Source organism: Sceloporus occidentalis, unplaced genomic scaffold (assembly GCF_023333645.1).
Source record: "Sceloporus occidentalis isolate IW3139 unplaced genomic scaffold, rSceOcc1.0.p SCAF_5, whole genome shotgun sequence".
NCBI classification, from domain to species: domain Eukaryota; kingdom Metazoa; phylum Chordata; class Lepidosauria; order Squamata; family Phrynosomatidae; genus Sceloporus; species Sceloporus occidentalis.
In genome coordinates this window covers 65,876,590-65,896,453 of record NW_028316985.1, presented here as the reverse complement: position 1 = coordinate 65,896,453, position 19,864 = coordinate 65,876,590, and the positions used below count along the sequence as shown (strand labels likewise).

Genomic DNA, 19,864 nt, shown 5'->3' with positions numbered 1-19,864 from the left:
AAAGAATCACCCAAAAAGTATCCTGATAATAATTTGAAAATGGAAGGGGGCGTCTGGGGTCTTTGGAAGGCTTCAGGGACCACACATAGAGACCCCATGTACCATAAGCTCTGTTACCTACACTCTGCTTACCCCAAGATACATAACGGTGAATAGCAAACTTATTTTGGTACATGAGCCAGAGACTCCCAGAAGCATTTCTGCTGTCCTCCTGTCAGGAAAGATGCTTTAATAACAAAGTAAATAACTAAATAATTTGTTACCCTTTTATGATACCTGAAATGTTTGAAATAGCTGCTTCAGTCTGTCTGGTGATGGGCCAGCCTTGAGAGGTCTCTGCACTATTTTCCATTTTGAAAAGATAAGATGATTGAATTGTTTCCTTAATTACTTTAAATGGGCAGAGAGAAATAATCCCACAGATGTAGACTGTTCACACTGTATTCCTTTCTTTCCAGAGTCCCGATATATCCTACTGCCAGTAGTTTTGCATCACCTCTACGTACATCTGCAAGAACAAAAGGATCTGATCATGTGCGCACGCATCCTTAGCAACATATTTTGCCGCATTAAGAAAAATAGTTCTGTAAGTAGAAGTCTTATAATATTTCTGCAAAGAAAATGAAGTGGTATAGCTACTGGGGAGGGGAAAGGGCAAAATGAGATCATTATCCCCAATTAAAATTGTATATTGAGTTGGAGAGCTAACATGGTGTAGTGGTTTGAGCATTGGACTGGGATCCTGGAGACCAAGGTTCAAATCTGCAGTCAACAATGGAAACTCACAGGGTGACTTTGAGGAAGTCATACTCTCTCAGTGTCAGAGGAAGGCAAAGCCTCCTTAGGTCCCTTTTGGTTGAAAGGTGGCATATCAATAAATAAATAAATAAAAATAAAATCCTCTCTGAGTAAATCTTGTCAAGAAAATCCCTTAGAGATTCACTTTAGGCTTATAGTAAGTCAGAAATAACTCGAGGGTTCACACCACCACCAACAACAAATAGAATTTGGAATACTATACAACTCCCCGAATCTCCCAGGCCCTTTGCTTTCTGATGGTTCAGTGTACACAAATTTTGTTTCATGCATAACATTATTAAAAATCTAGTTCACCTGCTTGATGCGGGATCTATAGTAAAGGATGTAAGTACAAAATCCCTGAAAAATGGCTGTGGGGCCTGTGTTTAATTCCTTCCAGAAAAGCAGAATCCACTATCTCCCAAGGCAGTCTGGTCTATACAGCCAAATTCATGGCTTTTACAGTTAGTTCCTTCTAACATTTAACCAAATCTGCTTTCCTGTGACTTCTGCTCATTGGTTCTAGTCCTGCCCTCTATAGCCAGAGAAAACAACTTCCTTACTTCTTCTACTAGGTAGCCTCTTCAGTAGTTTGCAAACTGCTATCCTGTCCTCCCTTACTTTTTCCTTTTTATAACCTCTTCTGCTCCTGTGTTTTTTGTTTTTTTCATTTCACCTGTCTCTAAGGGCCAAGCAATCTTTTAGGTACTCACGCTTTTGAGAAAGTGTGCTTAAACCTGCCATTGATTTTGAAGAAAAAGAAGCTATGCAGGGCCTCATTGAAGAACATGCTCCTCATGTTCTGCCCTCCCACCCTTCTTGGCTGAAAATCTACTTCCTGGCTGATACTTGCTAATGAAAGTGATCTTTATGAGAAAGTGCATTCCAGATCTATGAAGTGAATATGTTAACATTTCACTTTGCAGCTGCCTTTCTTCCAAATAAAAGTGGAATGCTTTTAGAAATGCCCTCCTATACATTAAAAGTACACAGGAATTAGATTTCCACCTACCCGTATTTTAGTTTGCTTTCAGGTAGCAGTGTGCATTCTTTTGCGTCAAACTGAAAATATTCAAGAATGGCAACCTTTCAGAGTGGCAGAGAAACAAATCCCCTGTTAATGGGCTGAGCAAACAAATGATACTGGCAGATATTTTATTCCTCATACTCTTGGCTGTTAAATTGCTTCATAACAGCAACCAACAGAGAAAGCCAAGGTACAGTACATGTCAGATGGAAAACTGGGCTTCTTCACACAAATACACAGTCGCATGGATGCAAGAGTGTAACTATAAGGGAGAGGAGAAAAATGAGGGCATTGCCCCCCCCAAAAATAATTGTATACATAAAATTCTAACACTGCAGTAACTTAAAGCCTCAGTTGAGCATTTAGAAATATTATTTGGGAGCACAATTCTTATTTGGGGGAACCAATGCCTTCATTTTTGTCCCCTCCTCATAGCTACACCTCTGAGAATATGGGAGGAGAGAAATTGTAGAGCCCAGTCTGAAAATGGCAAAATAACACATCACAGGGCATTCCCTTTTGCATTCTTTAACAATCCACAGAGAGGAGGAAAAGACAAATTAGTGAGTTCAAGGAAACGTGTGTGTGTGTGTGTGTGTGTGTGTGTATTCTTGCAAAATATAGGCTGACTGTCAATAGTTTACTGGGTAGATCTCATAAATTAGGATCAGACTTTTCTCCTTTTGTACAGACCTATTTCTGTCTTTGCTGTTGTGTTGTGTGTGTATGTGTTGCCTTTGTACTCCTTGTACATTTTAATTGCATTTAGGCTTTGAAACTTAGCTTGGAAAATATCACCTTATATTCTTGGATCTTATGAAAGTTAGGTTTTTTGAATCCCAGGCTCCTAGAATTCCTCCAGCTAGGGGAGGCTAGGAGTTGTAGCCCAGTAGCAATTTTTCAAAGCTCTGGATTTCTTCAGACAGTGAACATGTGAGAAGCAGCACTGTAGAAGCATACTCTGCTCCATATAGACATATTGTCCTGTATTTTGAACTGGATGACTAATGTCAGCAGAACAACTAGAACAGATGCATATGGAGGCTCCCCCTACAGACTTTCTGATGAGGTAGAATTCAAACATATAGCTGTGTTAGTCTGTAGAATCAGTATGTAAAGAGATCTTGTAGCACCCTTGAGAGTAACTGAAAGAAAGAAGTTGGCAGCATGAGCTTTCGTAGACTTAAACCAGACATTAGGAATGGAAATACACAAAAACCGGTGGCAGAACATTTCAGTCTTCCTGGGCATTCCATCTCAGACCTCCGAACAGTGAACCTTGAACAAAAGAACTACAAAGGTAGATTGGAAAGAGAAACAGCAGAATTGGAATTCATCCATAAGCTGCAATCCCTCAGCAATGGATTGAACAGGGACAATGGCTTCTTGGCTCACTACACACATTTCAACACTATCTGACCCTATCATGATGGGGGCATCCTACACTCATTTCCATATCCAATGGCTATCTTTTTGTCCACAAATGACCATAGTTAAAACTGGAGTTGCTACTTCATTTCCATACCCAAAGGATTTTGAATTTGCATTGACACTTTCACTTACCTATGGCATATATATGTCTGTCCCTTCCACTCCACCAAAAGCATCTGAGGAAGTAGATTGAACTCTACAAGAGCTCATGCTGCAACTTCTTTCTTTCAGTTAGTCTCAAAGGTGCTACAAGATCTCTCTTTGTACAGACTTTCTAATGAGTAAGCTTATGTTGGTGTGGAGCCTGCCTTCTTACATACATGCATTCATTAGCTAAATAGTAAGTCAACACTTGTTGATTCAATGGGCCTAATGTGAGAGCCAGCATTGTTTAGTCGTTTGAGCATTGGCCTGCTACCCTGGAGATCAGGGTTTGATTCTCTGCTCAATCACTGGGAGACCTTGGGCAAGTCACACTCAGCCCCAGAAAACATTGCAATAGTTTTGCATTAGGGTTGCAATAAGTTGGAAACATGTTGAAACATAGAAGAATAAACTATAGTTAGGAAGTTGGATTTTGGTCATTGCACTCACATTGAAAGTCTGAAAAGGGATTTTATTGTGGGCAATTATGTCAAATGTTTACATGTATAATTCTTTTTCCTTTTTAAAAAAAATACCAGCTAGTTAAGTCAGAATGGGAAGCCTGTCAAAGCCAGGAGGAAGTTTTTGGTTTGAGTATATTTCAGCAGTTGGTAAACCCAAGATGAAATGTCTAACATGCTCCTTAAGTAACACAACTAATTCAGTTTCTTCTTGTTGTTAAAATAAAGGAAAAGTCAGTTTTGGAAGAAATAGATGTCATTGTCAGTAGTCTGCTAGATGTGCTGCTGAGGACCATCCTAGAGATCACAAGCCGCCCTCAGCCAGCAGGGTCTGCGACAAGGCTACAGTTTCAGGATGTTACTGTAAGTGTTACAGCAAAAATAACTTCTTGTACATACCGAGGCTACAGTTTCCTCCCGTTCTCTAATGTGTCTGAGTACATAAAAATGGAAAGAAAAAGATTTTGCTCCAAAATGTGTGTGCGTGCATATTCTAATGTGTAAGTGAAGCAGCGTCCATGTGAATTTTGGCTTCCTGTTGTATTCCAACATTGGAACTAACACGAAACACAGCAGTGTCAAAATCACATAGTATTCATTTTAAAAGTATTTTACTGGCTAATAATCTACTTCTGGTCAGAATTAAAGGTGCTAGTGATGATTTTCAAAGTCCTAAATGGCTTGGGATGCCCATATTTGAAGGAGGTAGAATTCAGAGACGTAGCCATGTTAGTCTGGAATATTGGCATGAAAAGATCTTTGAGACTAAGGACCGAAACAGACCGGCAGTTAAGTGCTGGCTTGGAGGCAGCGTGGGAGTGTAGCATTTAGATCATGCATGCCCGAACGCCACCCCAAGCTGGTGTCACGCCGCCCACCCAACCAGACTGCGGGCAGCATTGCAGTGTTCCAGCAATGCGGCATTCAGATGCTGCACACCACAGCAGCACAGAAGATATGCCACCGCAGTGGACAGGGCAGATTTTTTCTGCCCCAAAAAGGAGTGGCATTTTGCTGCTTCTTTTTGGGCTGGAAAATGCCAGATCAGGACCGTGGTGCGCAGTTGCTGCGGCCCCGATCTGGCACTCAAAGAAAAACAAACATTTAAATAAATAAATACACCCCTGAAGTTCCCCCAGATATTAAAATTAACAGAGGTGAACCTGCATCAACTGACATGTTGGATTTTATTGTATCAGTTGCCTCATTCTGCATGTTCTCAGTTCCAGGATTGAAAGTAAGTTCTCTGTGCATTGTAACCTATATTGTAGGTTGCACCCTATATCACCTTGAAATGGTCTAAATCATAGATGAGGCTAAGCAAGGATTAATTAACTTCAGCTTCTTTGAACTAATGTCAGCAGAACAACTAGACCACACAGACAGAGCATTTGTTTTAGTATTTCTTTGAGGCAGGTCACTGAGAGCTTCCTGCTAGCCTGGAAATTTTTCAGCAAAAAAAGTGTTTCCCAAAACATATGGCTGGATTAAAAATGTCCTTGAAAGCTGCTAGGTCAAAGCAGTCTGCCAGACCTGGCTTCTAGAACAAAAAGAGCCTGCTGAGCTTCAGTTAAAGCCTTACACAATGAGGTGAGAAAAAGCCTGCAAGTTCATTAATCTAATACTAAACCCTTTTCATATATGAATTCCTGTTCCTCTTTGTTGTCTGGCTTTAAGAATTCTTATGGCTGCTTTTAGCACAAATTAGTGGTTCCTCTAACTAAGATTTCATCTAAGCCACTGATGCTTCTCAAAATGGGTATAAATTGGCTCTGCAATGAAATATAGTTAATATTCATATGAATTTAATTTTTAACCAGTAACATTGTGAATATAAAAAGAATCCTGCTGGATCACAACAAGGATTTGTTTTAAAAAAGAATAAAAACAGGGATGAATCTCTAGAAGTTGTTGGACCAGCTCTCCCATCTTCCCTCAGAATTAATGGTGATGGAGAGGGCTGGTGAGAAGCCCAGCCTATTAATCTGCAGGACCAACTCAATTCTTAACCTCTTTGTTTTCCTAAGAAGGAATAAACTGCAATAGGAACAGACTGAAAGAGCAGTAAACAGCTATAAGGGTTTTCCTGGTTTAGCATCATGTATCCCTCACTAGTTCGCCAGATGCACATAGCCATGTGAGTGAGGTGGTGAATGCATTCCACATTTTGGTCTGAAACTGAAAGAAGCTATCCAAGGTGATGAACCTATTTCAGGAACTGGTTTCAACACACTTTAAAACTGTTATTTAAAGTTCAGGCTAAATCTTGGAGCAGCAGATCATGTCACTATCCCAGTGACATAAAAGCCACCAGCTATCATTGGCTGAATGTCTTCTATCAAGAAGACATGAAAGTAATAGCCATTCCTCATCATCTGTTCCTGTAATTTGGTAGTAAATTGTGAATATCAATGAGCATGAATGTCTGTGTTGTATCCTCAAGGCTTTCTAGTTCTTGAGACACACATAGAACTGATTGTGTTTTCACAAAGAGCCACAAAGGCTCTCAGAGCAGTTTACAAATTGTTAATTTCACAGTCCCTTACCCTCAGGCTTACAATCTAAATAAAACATGACACACAAGGGAAGGGAAATGGCAGTGGGAGAGAGAATTAAGTCCAGCAGATACTGCTGGTTCTTCTCTCCTTCCAAGGCCAAGACATTGGCAGTTGAGATGGAGAAGTGTCTTTTTCATCTCCTTCTGGCCCTAGGCATGATGGCGCTGTACCCTCCCCAATTTCCTTCTCCTCCTCTGAGGCCAGAGGAGAGGTAGTTGCGACAGAGGGGGCCTTTCTATGCTTCCTAAATGTTTTTTCCTCTTTCTAAATGATTTCCATCACTGCCATTTTTCTTCCTCCCCTCAGTTGTTTCCCCATACCAGGAGGAAAAAGTATGGGGTCATTCTCCTGCAGAAAGAACAGCTACTTGGGCAGGGGAAATTTTCAGTGAACAGATCCTCCAAATAGGAAAATGTCAAACAGCTCCCCTTTCTGCCTGCTGTTCCTCTACTGAATTTGGTCTAGTGGCTCTTACAACTATCTTTCTTTTTAAAGAGAAAATGTTGGGAGACTATTCGTTTATCCCCCACATTATGTATCCCACTAGTTTTATCCCTAGGTATAAATAGCATAATAAGTTCTTCATTCAGTTGTACATTGTGGTTAATGAGAGTTAGAGGGTTCAAATCTCATCTCTTCAAGAACAGCGTGAAAACCGTGTAAGTGAAATAATGTCAGGTTGTGCTCTGCTTTTGTCAAAAATAGTAGGAACTTTACACAGTGGGAGGCACATAAGAACTTTAAAAGAGCAAGTGACCTATTTTTGTTCATTCAGCAAAAGTTTTGAGGGATACATTTAGCACATTCATTCTTTGATTTGCAGCCGTATTAATCCTGCTTTTCCCTCACTGAGTCGTTGGGAAAAAAAGCTTTATAAAAATATGAAAAAAATTGACCTGTACTAATAGACTCTAAAGGATATGTTAATCAGAGGACAAATATTTTACAGATAATCTAGTACAACCTGACATTTTAATTTTCACTCATTTCTACCAGAAACTAATATTGATAGAGTTAATGGATGTCTTTAAGAGCAGACTCTAGCTCTGATAAAATGTCCTTATAAAATTCCATACTTCTTTATATTTAAGTTATGAAAATCTTCAATACTGCTAAATTCTACAATACTGTTCATTTTTCCTATTGTTGAAGCCTTGTTGGATGCCAGTTCATTGACTTTGATTTAACAGTTCCCATACTTATGTGTTGAAATATGGCTTGTGGAATTAAGTATAGCCTTAGTTTGAACAAGTTTCATTTTAATGGGCTTGCCTTTGCCCATGCCTTTGCTTTTCACAAAGCGCTATGAAGGCCTTATTCATTTATAATACCAAAAAGTAGTCTCTCAGGGTCCTTGCACAGTATCTAGCAAGCCATTGTGCAGGGAAGTTTCAAGTACCACATCAAAATACTTAATTTTTAAGTGACTCATTGCACAGCATAAGGCAATTATATACTCTTATGTAGCAAGTTCATGCAGTACTATGTTTGCTTGTGGTAACATACTGAGCCAAATGCTCTTGAGTTATTTGTGAAGAAAGATACCACCCAATTTTAGTGTAGGTGGTAGGTTCTGCCCCATGTGTCGTTAGGAACTATTTCAATTTTATCAGAATGAACAAAAAAAAAGTACATTTTATGACATGTAGGTGGAATATCAGACTTTATACTGAAATATCAGAATTGAATTTCTGTCCCAAATTCAGAAAAAAAGGTGGTTTAGCTATGGGAACGAGGCTAAGGAAAGGAGTATTCTGACATTACAGCGTTCAAGGCTAATGCTGCGCAGCCTTAATTAAACACACAGCTTAGTAATGTGCCTGTTTTCTCAGAAGCAAATCTCTCTTTCAATGGGACTTAGAGCAGGTGTGCATAATCACAACCTAAAACATTCCATAAACGCTGTCATACCATATCAGCAAGACAACTAAAAAGCATGATTACTTCTGAATTCTGATAAGGTTGCATTTATTCTGGTGGATTCCAGATACAAGAGATGCCCTTTTGTATTACATGTAAGTTACATACTTGGGTTTCAAGCCAAATGATAATAAATCGTCATGTGTACTGAGATTACAGTTATGAAAATAATTCATTTCATTTAAATTGGCTTTTTAAATTTTTAAAAATGGGCTTTTTGCTTCCATATGGCAAGAGACTCACTTCAGCTTCCACATCACTACTGGCATATGTGTCATGCTAACATTGTTTTAAAAGGCAATGAACAGATAAGAACACAGGAAGCTATTTGCTCAGTATGGAAATTGTGCCTACGATTGCAACATGGAAATGCTTTTTAAATTAGAAGAAACGGAACAACTCAAATAAATGGAATTTTAATATCTCAGTCCTATGTTTGTTTAGAAGTACAAACAAACATGGTGTACAGTGAGGCTTACTCCCAAGCAAGTAAATGCATTAAGGATTGTATCTTGACAAGTGTGAATTGTTCCTTAAACACAGAGGAAACAATACCTTATGATTAGGGGGAAAGTGTGTGGTTAAAAGTAATTCTTTTCAGAGGCACTTTCTATCAATTGTCCTCCATTTTAGATGTAATTTTTTTTCATTTTTTCAAAAATCTATTTATTTTAGGGAGAATTTGTTTCATGTCTATTGTCATTGCTACGACAAATGACAGACAGACATTACCAGCAACTTCTTGACAGATTCAAGACAAAGGATGAGCTAAGAGTAAGTAATAAAACATGTTGCCTCTTGTAAATATTTGCTGTTGCTGCTTCCTCTCCTGGTCATGATTGTTCTGTCTCACATGGTCATTGAATTAAACATCTATAGTCTAGAGAAAGTGAAAGGAGCTTATTTACTCTAAAGGGTATCTAGCATGCTTTGAATTCATTGGGATGGGTTTCTCTTCCCCCAGTGTTAGTGGAGAACTGCAAACCTATGCTTTCTTGTTCATTTGGCGTGATCAGTATATTGCATTGGACTGGTTGTGGAAGATTCAGGTTGAAACCCCCAGTTTGCCAGATCTCACTGGGACAAGGTAATAATGATTCAAAACAATAGCTATGTTATATTGGAAATTATTAAAGGTATGATAAACAATAATTCATGGATTCATACAAGTAGAGAGCTCAATGATAAGAATTAGAACTTGGAAGTAATATAATTATAAAGATATGTATGATACAATACTTTGGAGATAGGCAATGAGGACATAATGACAGTCCTTTTGTGAGAAAAAAAAGACAGATAGCATATTTACTTTGTGTGTGAAACAACTTATTAACATTTACTCATATGCCAAACCATTGTGTTTGGGGAATTTTTCCCCATCATTTTTAAATTTTACATGTAATATTAAAAAATACAAGTGAAAAGTAAATAAAAAGTAATATTTTTGCAGCACACTATGAATATACCAGTCTCTAAACAATGAGTAATGGTGACTAATTACTTTTTAAAACTCAATAAAAATGAATTATTTTTGAAGTAATACCAACAATCATTCCAGGTTCTGGTAAGAATGCATTTTGTATTTACTTAAACAAGCATTTTCTTCCCAGATTAGGGAACAAGTATTTAAACAATGCAGCATTGCTTTTTTGTAAGGTATTTTCCATCTCATGGAAGATTCCAAGCCTATTTCTAATACTGTAGTGAAGTTCAGCATCTGCCGAATGAAATGCTCCAGAATATTATTAAATCATGCTTAGTATTCACATATGAATCAATATTAATAGCTTCAGTGGCAGAAGGACAGTACATGCACACATTTTATTTGCAGTTCAAGAAACCCTATAGATCCTAGACGTCATTCACTAAAAGCCTGGAAATGCACAGAGGGTGGATATTATCTAAGCATCTTCCAGACTAACTGTTACAGACTGCCCTTCACCAGACTTAAAACTGATATCATTATGTTCATTATGATGTCATGATTTTATTATAAGCTATAACAATATTGGATTTCTGCCTCCAGGAATCATATTCCATCAAAGTGTTGGTCCCCCCCCCTGCTTGTTTTCTTGAAGCAGACATTGATGTTCACACAATATATGCACCACTTACTCTATTTCAGTCTGTCAGTTCTATTATTATAGAAGAAGCTAGTCCTGGAATGTATTTGTTCGGAAAGAAGAGAAGTTAAGCTTTGTGCTTTAAGCTGGAGTTTCCTTGTGGTCATCCATACAAACCTGGAATTTTTGGATTTTTTTCTGTGCATAACAGTGACCCTGACTCACCCTGACACATTACTCAGAAATAATTATTTGTATTCTGTTTAGAGTTTTCATAAAGAGTGAAAGTGTCTAGAGTAAGTAGAGGGTAAGGTGACACTGAATCGCAAAATGCAATTTTGATAGTCCTTTTGGATAAACAGGATTGCCTTTTTGAAATACGTAAACAATTAGGTGATAGATCTCGTTATATTTCTTTAAAACAAACGTCTACTAAATCTGTTCAGTTCATTATCAAAATTACTGTACAGAAAACCAGAGAAATAGATTATATTAATGATAAAATAATTGATTTTCTTTACAGTGCACATACAGAGTTCCTGTTTTTTATGTCCTATCCAAGATTCATAAGCCTGGTCATCCTTCTCCCGGTCATCCCATTCTTTCTGGGTCTAACTTTCTCCTTGAACCCTTACTTATATATTTAGCCTGCCTTCAACACACACCCTTTGAAACATCAAATTCTTTAGATTATTTAAGCAACTAAAAACACAGATTTTCAATGGGTCTTTTTTTAACTGCCATTCCCAGTACTATGAGATAATTAAATGTACGGGAAAAACTGTGTCAAAATAGAAAAATGAAGAGAGAAGACAAGAGGGAGTGGGAGACAAAGATTGATGGAGTCAATTTTTTTTTTTTAAGCTTACAAATATCTTGGGAGAATTTTCCTGCTGGTAAATTTTCCATGCACTTTCCCTGTTTTACGTCATGTTAAAGCAATGTACAGTATATGAAACCACAAAATATAGAGTAGCCTTAATAATGAAAACAACATAAGGCATCCTTAAAATTTTCTCTACCATCCTCCATCACTTCACACAGCAACAATTGTGTCTTGATATCTGATGAGTTAAATCAGTATTGAGCAGAGATTGGTTGTGATGAATTGCATAATCCCTCTGAAGAATTCTTTCAAAAGTATCCCCAGTGTTATGAGGGTTTTTCCTTTTAGCTTGCTTTCCCCCCATTAAAGTTTCAGAGTTCAGTAACCCCATTTTTAACATGTAATGGATACATAGAAAAATCATATTTGCAGGGATGCAAAATTGTTGGAACAGCCACAGGAATTCAGTTTGATTAAGGAACACAAGAGAAAGGTCAGAGGTCAGACTGCTGAAAACGAATTAAGTGCTGTCTGGACAAAAGGCAATGAACAACTATTGCCCACTGTTAGGTTATGATTTAACTGCTTTACTACAGAAACCTTGTAAAAAGTAAATCACGCCTTGGTACGGTTATTGAAAACTGGCTCAATTGCCAAGATTTTATTCCAATATCAAGATTTGCATTTAACAACCTAGTCTAGGTACTGAATAATAGTAGCGTCTTTGTCCATGCTAAGGGCCAAACTAGACAAAATATTAAATATGGCTTGGCGCTAGAAGTGCATGTGTTTTAAAACACAAACATTACCTGGTGTGAGTAGGGTGATGATGATATAGATTACAGCAAGTAGGGAGGGTGAGCTTAACACTTTTCTTTCTTCCTCCAGTCCTGATTAAAATTGTACCAATGGGGATTTTCTTCCAGTGAAAAAAAGCTACTTCATAGGAGATCCAAGTGATTATCATATAAGCCTAGCAACTGATATTTACATCTGTAAAATCATACGTGCTGAGTACAAATACACATTTAACACCACATGTGTTAGTTTGGACCTTGATGTTGTTGGGGGAGAAAGTAATGTGAAATCATAAGAACAAAAATTTCTGCAGTACTATGATTGTTTTGTTAATTGTTTTTTCAAATGTTATGTTAGCCATTGTTTTAACTGCATTTTGTTTTAATTCCTATTGTGAGCCACTTTGAGTCTCCTGTTGGGAAAAACATGGGATATACTTTAAATACATGCACACATACAGTTTAGACTATTTGAAGTTAAAGTATTCCAGGAGCAGTTTATTCGGAGGCTTCATACTTAACAGCAAATGCAGTGGTAAACATGTATTTGGACTACGACACTTCAGACTGCAAATGGCTTACATGGTTGAATACAATGTTATGGGAGATGCAGAGTCCCTCTGGAAGTCAATCAAGCTTATCCCCAATGGGAAGATCAGTAAAGTAACAAATGAGTCAGTGAAAGTCTGTTCAGCTGCCACTCTTCTTTTGAAGGACTAAGCAATAAGGAGAATGCTGGGCCTATTCTGCAGCTTGCAGTTTTGTGGAAATTATGGGGAAGCTGAAGTCTCCCTATGCACTGTGTGTGTTTTGCTTCCCTACATTGTGTTGCAGAGAGCCAGGTATCTGTGGTAGCCAGATCCAGTAGAAATTAATCTCACAGCCTAAACCCTATTTTAAGCATTTCTTTTTATACAGCTTGATTAGTTTAAAAATAAATGTGTTTGTCAGGATAACAATCCACCTATGTATTACCCTCTGAAGTGTGAAAAATTCTGATGTGTTGTATAAAGATATGCTTGATTGAATGGCATTTAGTTTGTATCACAGGATTTTTTTGACAACATGCTCAACCTTCTACATCTCACTTTAAAAGATGTTAAATCATGTTGACATTTTTCTGTTGAATTTTCTTGAGAAACTAAACACAATATGTGTTTTAAAGAAGACATTAGACAAACTGGTTTCCTTTTTAATTGCAAGTGTTATAATTTTGTTGCTAAAACAATTTATTGCATTTCACCTCTTGTCTAAGGAATATTCTTTTTTTCTTTTTTCTAGGATTTCTTGTTACAGATCTTTACTGTCTTTCGCATATTAATACGACCAGAGATGTTCCCAAAAGATTGGACAGTGATGCGTTTAGTTGCTAACAAGTAAGACTACTTGAACATAATTAAAATTATAATCATAGAACCAGCGTTGTTGGGGATGAACACTAATCATTTGATGTACTATACAACTCTAGTAGATGGCATTTGTTAGCATGGGGCTGCAGCTTTAAAACATAAAGATAGTGAAATAATTGAAGCATTTCTGTTTGTATGGTTTCATCTGTACATGCTAAAATTGATGGTTATGGAGATAAAAGATCTATCTTTGCAGCATGCTTGCAGCTTGACAGAACGCAACTGAGGTCCTAGATATCTCACAAACCATATAAGCATGCCCATATTTTATGATTCCCAAAGAAAACGGTTCTCTCAGTCCCACCATGCTCAGCAGCCTATTTGTGGACTGGGACTGCAAGAAGAAGGCCTTCTTTCAGTTTGCTGGACTCACTTCTACCAATGGGCAAATACAATTTTATTTTAATTCTTAAATAATTGGCTTTTAGCAATCTCTTGGTGGCTGAGAAAAGGGCTTTTAATGGATTAGGGGCTGTGTTATTTTTATTGTTGCAGTTTTAATCCAACTGTAGTTCAATATTATAATTTTTGGTGGTGTTTTTATCTGTCTTTTTATACTGTTGTGAGCTACCTTGAGTTATAATCCTGAGAGAAAGTCAGGATGTAAATGTGGAAAATGAACTGTTGTATTATTATTTTTATTATTTTTATTTTGTATGTATGCCATGATACAGATTGCATACTTTTTGTAATTACTCAATGTTTCTATGGATGTTACTGAAATAGCATCCATCGGAAGAGCAGGAGGCTTATTCTGTCTGCTTGGTGGAGACGTGGTGGAGTATTTAAGCTTCCTACATGAAGAAGTAAGAAACTGCTGACTTCAATATCAATTCTCCATATAAAGGAATTAGGCTTCCAGAAGCACTGCTTATTCAAGGAGTGGTTTTATCCTCATTGCAAACCAATGGAGAGAGTGGGACAGATCTAGTGTTTCAATTGGCAATATCCATATTTAGGGATAACAGTAATGGAAGAGTATAGCATGTCATCTTCATTCTCTGATGATGGAAACTGAAAAGAAAAGAGCTGGGAATGGCATATTTTCAGTAGATTTCAAATAAAGAAAGAACGCAAGACTTGTTGTAAGAGATCTTGGCTCCCAGTTCCGGAAAAAAGGTGGGCTATAAGATTAAGAGTCTACAAAAAGTGAAACAAACATGAAAAAGGAACTGTAGACAAAGAAATGACATCTTAGAAAATAATCATCACAGGCACAGTGAAATCTATTCCCCCTTTCTATCCTAAATCCCACTTTCTTTCTCAGAGAAATCTTGAAATCAAGATGAAATCTTGAAGAGAACTCTATATATTTTGCTTACATAGGAGTTTATAGTTAACTATGGCAGTGTCTGCTGTAACTCAAGGGAACTTGTCTCTTGGTTTTGAAGACAGAGAACTACTGGTGATTTACAACCTGGAGCATATTACATTCCAACAAGTAGAAATTGGACATCAGTGACTAGGTTAGCAAAGCCAAGAAAACATGATTGCTATGAATTGGCAGTATTCTGTGCTAGTTAAATCATCCATCATCTAAGAAGATGCATAATGCAGAGTTTTTAGTTCTTAAACACACACTATTGGGGAAAAAAATGATGGAATTTTTGAAAACCAGCCATTGGTGTCCTCCTCCTCTTCTTCTAACATAAAATCTTCTTTAGAACCTGACAAATTAGGATTCACAGAGATACCTACATTTTCACAGCTTAGAAATCCTTTAGTCCTCACTGTGGGTTTTTTTCCCTTCCTATCCATTGGGTGCTCTTTCTCTCCCATTGCCACATATTTAGGTGGATCTCAGATAGAATTCTGCCTAAAGCCCTGAAGAGTTGCTGCCAGTCAGAATTGACAGTATTGGGATAGTTGGGCCAGTGGATTGATTCAGTGTAAGGTAGTTTGTTGTGTCCCTAAATACAAACTTGTGCACAACTACATGCATGCAAATCAAATTAATTAAACTAATTTATTTTATGGATGTTAAATATATGTGCGTAATCTTAATTAAGCTTGTTGTCTTGTGTATGGAGTTATAGAACATGGTCTTATATACATAGTTCTGTCTCTTTCTCTCAATCTTTGTGTACATGGGAGGAGGGGAGAGAGAGAGAGAGAGACCATTGATAACACGACATACCTGAGCTTAGGAATCCTTGAAATCTGCTCAAAGCACACCAGCTTCCCAACTGGGTAGCCCCAGCCTCAAATTAATAAAGAGTACACTGTCTACTTGTTTGGCATTACTGGAAGAATATTGAAACTGGTACAGGTTGATCATCCCTTATTCAAAATGCTTTGGACCAGAATTGTTTCATATTTTGGATTTGGAATACCTGTATTTACATATACCCAGTTAATGAGATATCTTGCAGATGGGGCCCAAGTGTAAACAAAATTCATTTATGTTTCATATAAACCTAATACACATAGCCTGAAGATTTTATACACAATATTTTTAATAAATTTGTGAATAAAACAAGTTTGTGTACATTGAACGACCAGAAAGCAAAGGTGTCACTATGTCAGCAACCCATGAACAAAGTTTTGATTTTTGTAGTATTTTGGATTTTGAATTCTGGGTAAGTAAAGCCCAATTGTAGTGACAGTTTAATAAGAGATGTTGGCTTACGTCCATGTTGTATGGTTGTGACCAAATCTTTTTTTAAAAAATATGGGCAACATCTAAATAAGGAAGACCATGATTTTTGTGGTTTAGCTGCTGTGATAGGATCTAAGATTTCAAAAGATTCATATTCAGAGGCATCCATATGTATCCATATATACCTTTACCCAGAGTTTTGGAAGATGACCATGATATGGTGATTGCTGTGGGAACAGTCCACATACTACTGTGTCTCATTCTTCATTTGTTGCAATATTGCATTTTTTGGTACCTTTATTAATCCGTCCAGTAATGCTACAAGAAAGTCCAATTTATTTTCCTGTGCTTAAGCAAAGCATATTTCTTAACAGATTCTGGAATTTGAAACATATGAAAAAAACATGGGGAATTTTGTTTGCGGTGCATTTTGAGCATGTGCCACAGAATGTCAAATTATCCAGCTTAGGTTTCAAGAAAGAAATAACAGCTCAGAGGCTTAATGTGGGGTGGGGAGGGGGGTGAGATGGTCCAAAATGAATTTGGATATGTGAATTAGAGATGGAATATATTTCAGCTTAGATTTTTAGGTAGTTGTGTTACATTGAATCAGAACATTGTTCCATGTTTGAACCAATAACCTAATATTGTCAACAAAAACTGGCAGTGGTTATCCAGTGATTCAGGTAAGAGACCTGTCTTGAGATGTCAGGGGCTGAACCTGGAACATTCTGCATACAAAGCATGCAATCTATCACTGAGGGCAAGCCCTTACCTCTGAGGTAAACCTGTTCTTTCAGCTTGGCTGGGTTTACTTCATGGACAGGACTAGATTAAGATCTGCCAATACCCAAACTATGCCATGTTGAAAAGCCCTCATAGCATTAAATAAAGGATTATTAAGCATGTAAAACATGACATTTGGTTCTGAAATTTTCAAATCTAAAGCACAACTTGTTCAGCTTGGGAGCAAATCTAGCATTGTTTGTGGACCTCTTCTTTTCCCTACACTATTGCCTACCTCATTCTGTAGAATAAGTTCATTCTATGTATCATTTTGAGTTGCTGAAGGGGCAGTGGAGAAGTCCACATCGACCAGTTCTAAATCTGAATCCAACCTTAAATAGTAAATTAAAGTTTAGGATCATGCTTTTGTTAAAAATTACAAATAATTATTCCTGGATTTGTGGAGTGAGCATATTAATTTTTGGGAAACAACTTTGGTTAAGTTGGATAGAGTTATCAGGTCAATACACTCTCAGAACCTGAGATTTTAAGGCCAAAACCTTAGATCGTCTGTGATGTCACAATAGGTACCTACTACAGCTGCCCAGAGGACACCATTCAGATCAAAAATATCCATGCTAATAAATGAGGACAGACAGACATACACATATTTAAGGCAGCATTCTCAGCATGAGCTCCCTCCCCCTCATCCTGAGTGGTTTCCAAGTCCTGAGATTTGGGGCCAGGCCCTGACATCTGGGAAGTCTGGATTTAGAACAGATAAACAAAGCATTTACAGATATATACAGATACAGGTATACAGATATATAATTAATAGCTTTATTTCATTATTTTAGTTCATAAATTCAGTGAGGTGAAGAGATGTATTAATCAGCATATATCACGCTTCACACCAACAGAGCTAGAAGCAAAATATATATTGCAGCAGCTGGTAAATTGTTCCACAAGATATTAAGGATTTTATTATGTAGCATTCATCTTGCACTCTGCAGTTGGTTTTCTTGACTGAACAAATGTTTTTCAAACAAAAAAGAAGAAAAGAACATCACCTCACATAATGTATAGATTTCTTTATTTTAGTCACTGTCCAGATTTAACTGTGTAATTCTTTTGCTCTTTTAATAGTGTTATTATTACAACAGTGTTATACCTTTCGGATGCCCTTCGTAAAAACTTTTTAAATGAGAGCTTTGATTACAAGGTAAGTAGTAATAATTGGCTTGCATTATGGAGATTGCAGTCTCTGAAATCTCTATACTGTATCTGTATCTTCCATTCTGCCATGTGGTATTTATACCTGCATCTTTTATACTGTCGTGTGGTTAATTTGTGATTGCAGAGGGTTGATTGCGCTTACAGTTTTATCACTTTGCTGTAGACTTTATATCAGCAATGGCACTGCCACAGCATTACAGCAATAAGAACAAGAGGGTTGCCCTGCTTTGTTTTGAAGCAGCAGATGTTCAATTCCATTGCCATACAGATAGAACTATGTACCTCTAGCCAAACTATCTGGTTCAAATGAGGCCTGCATTGATTGTCTCATAATTGAGAGGGCATTGCAGTGGAACTCATTTAACTCTAGAGACGCTTCCTAAATCAGCAATGCTTTAAACAGTTTGGGACTTCTTGTGCCATAGCTAATCATAGCCCCACTGGAGCTCAGTATAGAGGACTGCATTTATTTTTATAATTTCGAGCAGAACACATGTTTCAAGGAGATACATATTTTTATGCTTCCTCTTTAGGTTGCTTTGCTACTGAAAGACAAAGTAGGATTTTGTCCATTATACCTCAAATCATAATAAATTGGTTAATATTTAAACAGCACATGTAGAGATGAATAAATTATCCTTAACTATTTAACCCAATGTCATTCCACTCAGAATGAAGCCCAGTTGTGCTCAGTTGGAGGGAGTCCTTACTTCTTAATGACTGAGGGTCGAAACAGACAGCCGTAAGTGGGCAGCTTAACATTGTGCCTTTGGTCACCGGGTTGAGGCTGCGGCAACCTCATGCCACACCCCCAACCCAGCATTTTCCCAGTGCAAAAAGAAGTGGCAGAAAGCCACTCCTTTTAGCACCAGGAAAAGATGTCTTTGTCACCGCAGCGCCAGCTTTTTGGCATTTCTGTGGCGCAACACATTTAAATGCCACACCACAGAAACACCATGACACTGCCCACTGTGTGGTCAGCGAAGTGGCATGACACTGGCTTGGGGGCATGCCCCCACACCACCCTGAAGCTGCCATGTTTTGCCAGTCTATTTTGGCCCAGAGTTTAAGATTGCAGTCTCATGTTTATTTTCTCATATAATATGGATAAAAGGGAATGCTGTGTCACAGTTTAACCACAACTGAATCACTATAGCTAGTTCATGAAGAAGGGAATTAGAGGAAGAGTGAAGGAGTTGTACAGAGACCTGACCCTCATCCTTCATATCATAAACCCTGGCATTATGAATCACTCTCTGTTGAGTTAAACCACAATGATGGTTGACTTCCATTACTAATAAGGATTCTAATTCTTCCCCCTGCACTAATATCTTAAAGTTTCATATGGGAACAGTTGTGTGTGTGCCATTATCAGCCCAAGTTAAAAAAAAAAAGCTCTATTGATTTTAACAAATAATTACCTTGACAGTATCAGATTGTTTTCAGACTGGCAATAACATATACCCAAAGGTACAGCAATTGTAATTTTGTTTAATAGAAAACTCCTTTTTACTCAGAAAATCAGTAACTACATTGTCTGTTTATTAATAGTGTCTCTGTAAAGAAGGATAATTATCTGATTTCATTTACTTTTAGATTTGGGATTCCTACTTTTACCTTGCTGTCATTTTTATAAACCAGTTATGTCTGCAATTAGAAATGTTCACACCTTCCAAGAAAAAAAAGGTATTGGAAAAGTAAGTATTGTCACTGACTCCCATAATACTAGAAAGCATCCAACACTTGAAGCATATATTCTTTCTGTACAAAGTATTACTGAGAAAATGAATTCTAGAGAAGAGCATTCTGTGATGATTTAGCTTAGTTTTTGCTAGGTCAAAAGAGAAGTTATTTAAATATTGATGGAGA

The 19,864-nt window shown here is 37.4% G+C and overlaps 1 protein-coding gene across 5 annotated transcripts in view; it reads left to right on the top strand.

Annotated features, from left to right (window-relative positions):
* Window positions 1-19,864, top strand: part of DOCK4 (dedicator of cytokinesis 4) — a 311,504-nt gene that overhangs the window by 214,233 nt on the left and 77,407 nt on the right. For all 5 annotated transcript variants that reach the window (XM_089524305.1, XM_089524307.1, XM_089524306.1 and 2 more), the window contains exons 24-29: window positions 459-586; window positions 4,090-4,224; window positions 9,015-9,113; window positions 13,307-13,401; window positions 17,906-17,981; window positions 19,592-19,692. In XM_089524305.1, the coding sequence (XP_089380431.1) occupies window positions 459-586; window positions 4,090-4,224; window positions 9,015-9,113; window positions 13,307-13,401; window positions 17,906-17,981; window positions 19,592-19,692 (634 nt within the window). The remainder of the gene's footprint in view (window positions 1-458; window positions 587-4,089; window positions 4,225-9,014; window positions 9,114-13,306; window positions 13,402-17,905; window positions 17,982-19,591; window positions 19,693-19,864) is intronic.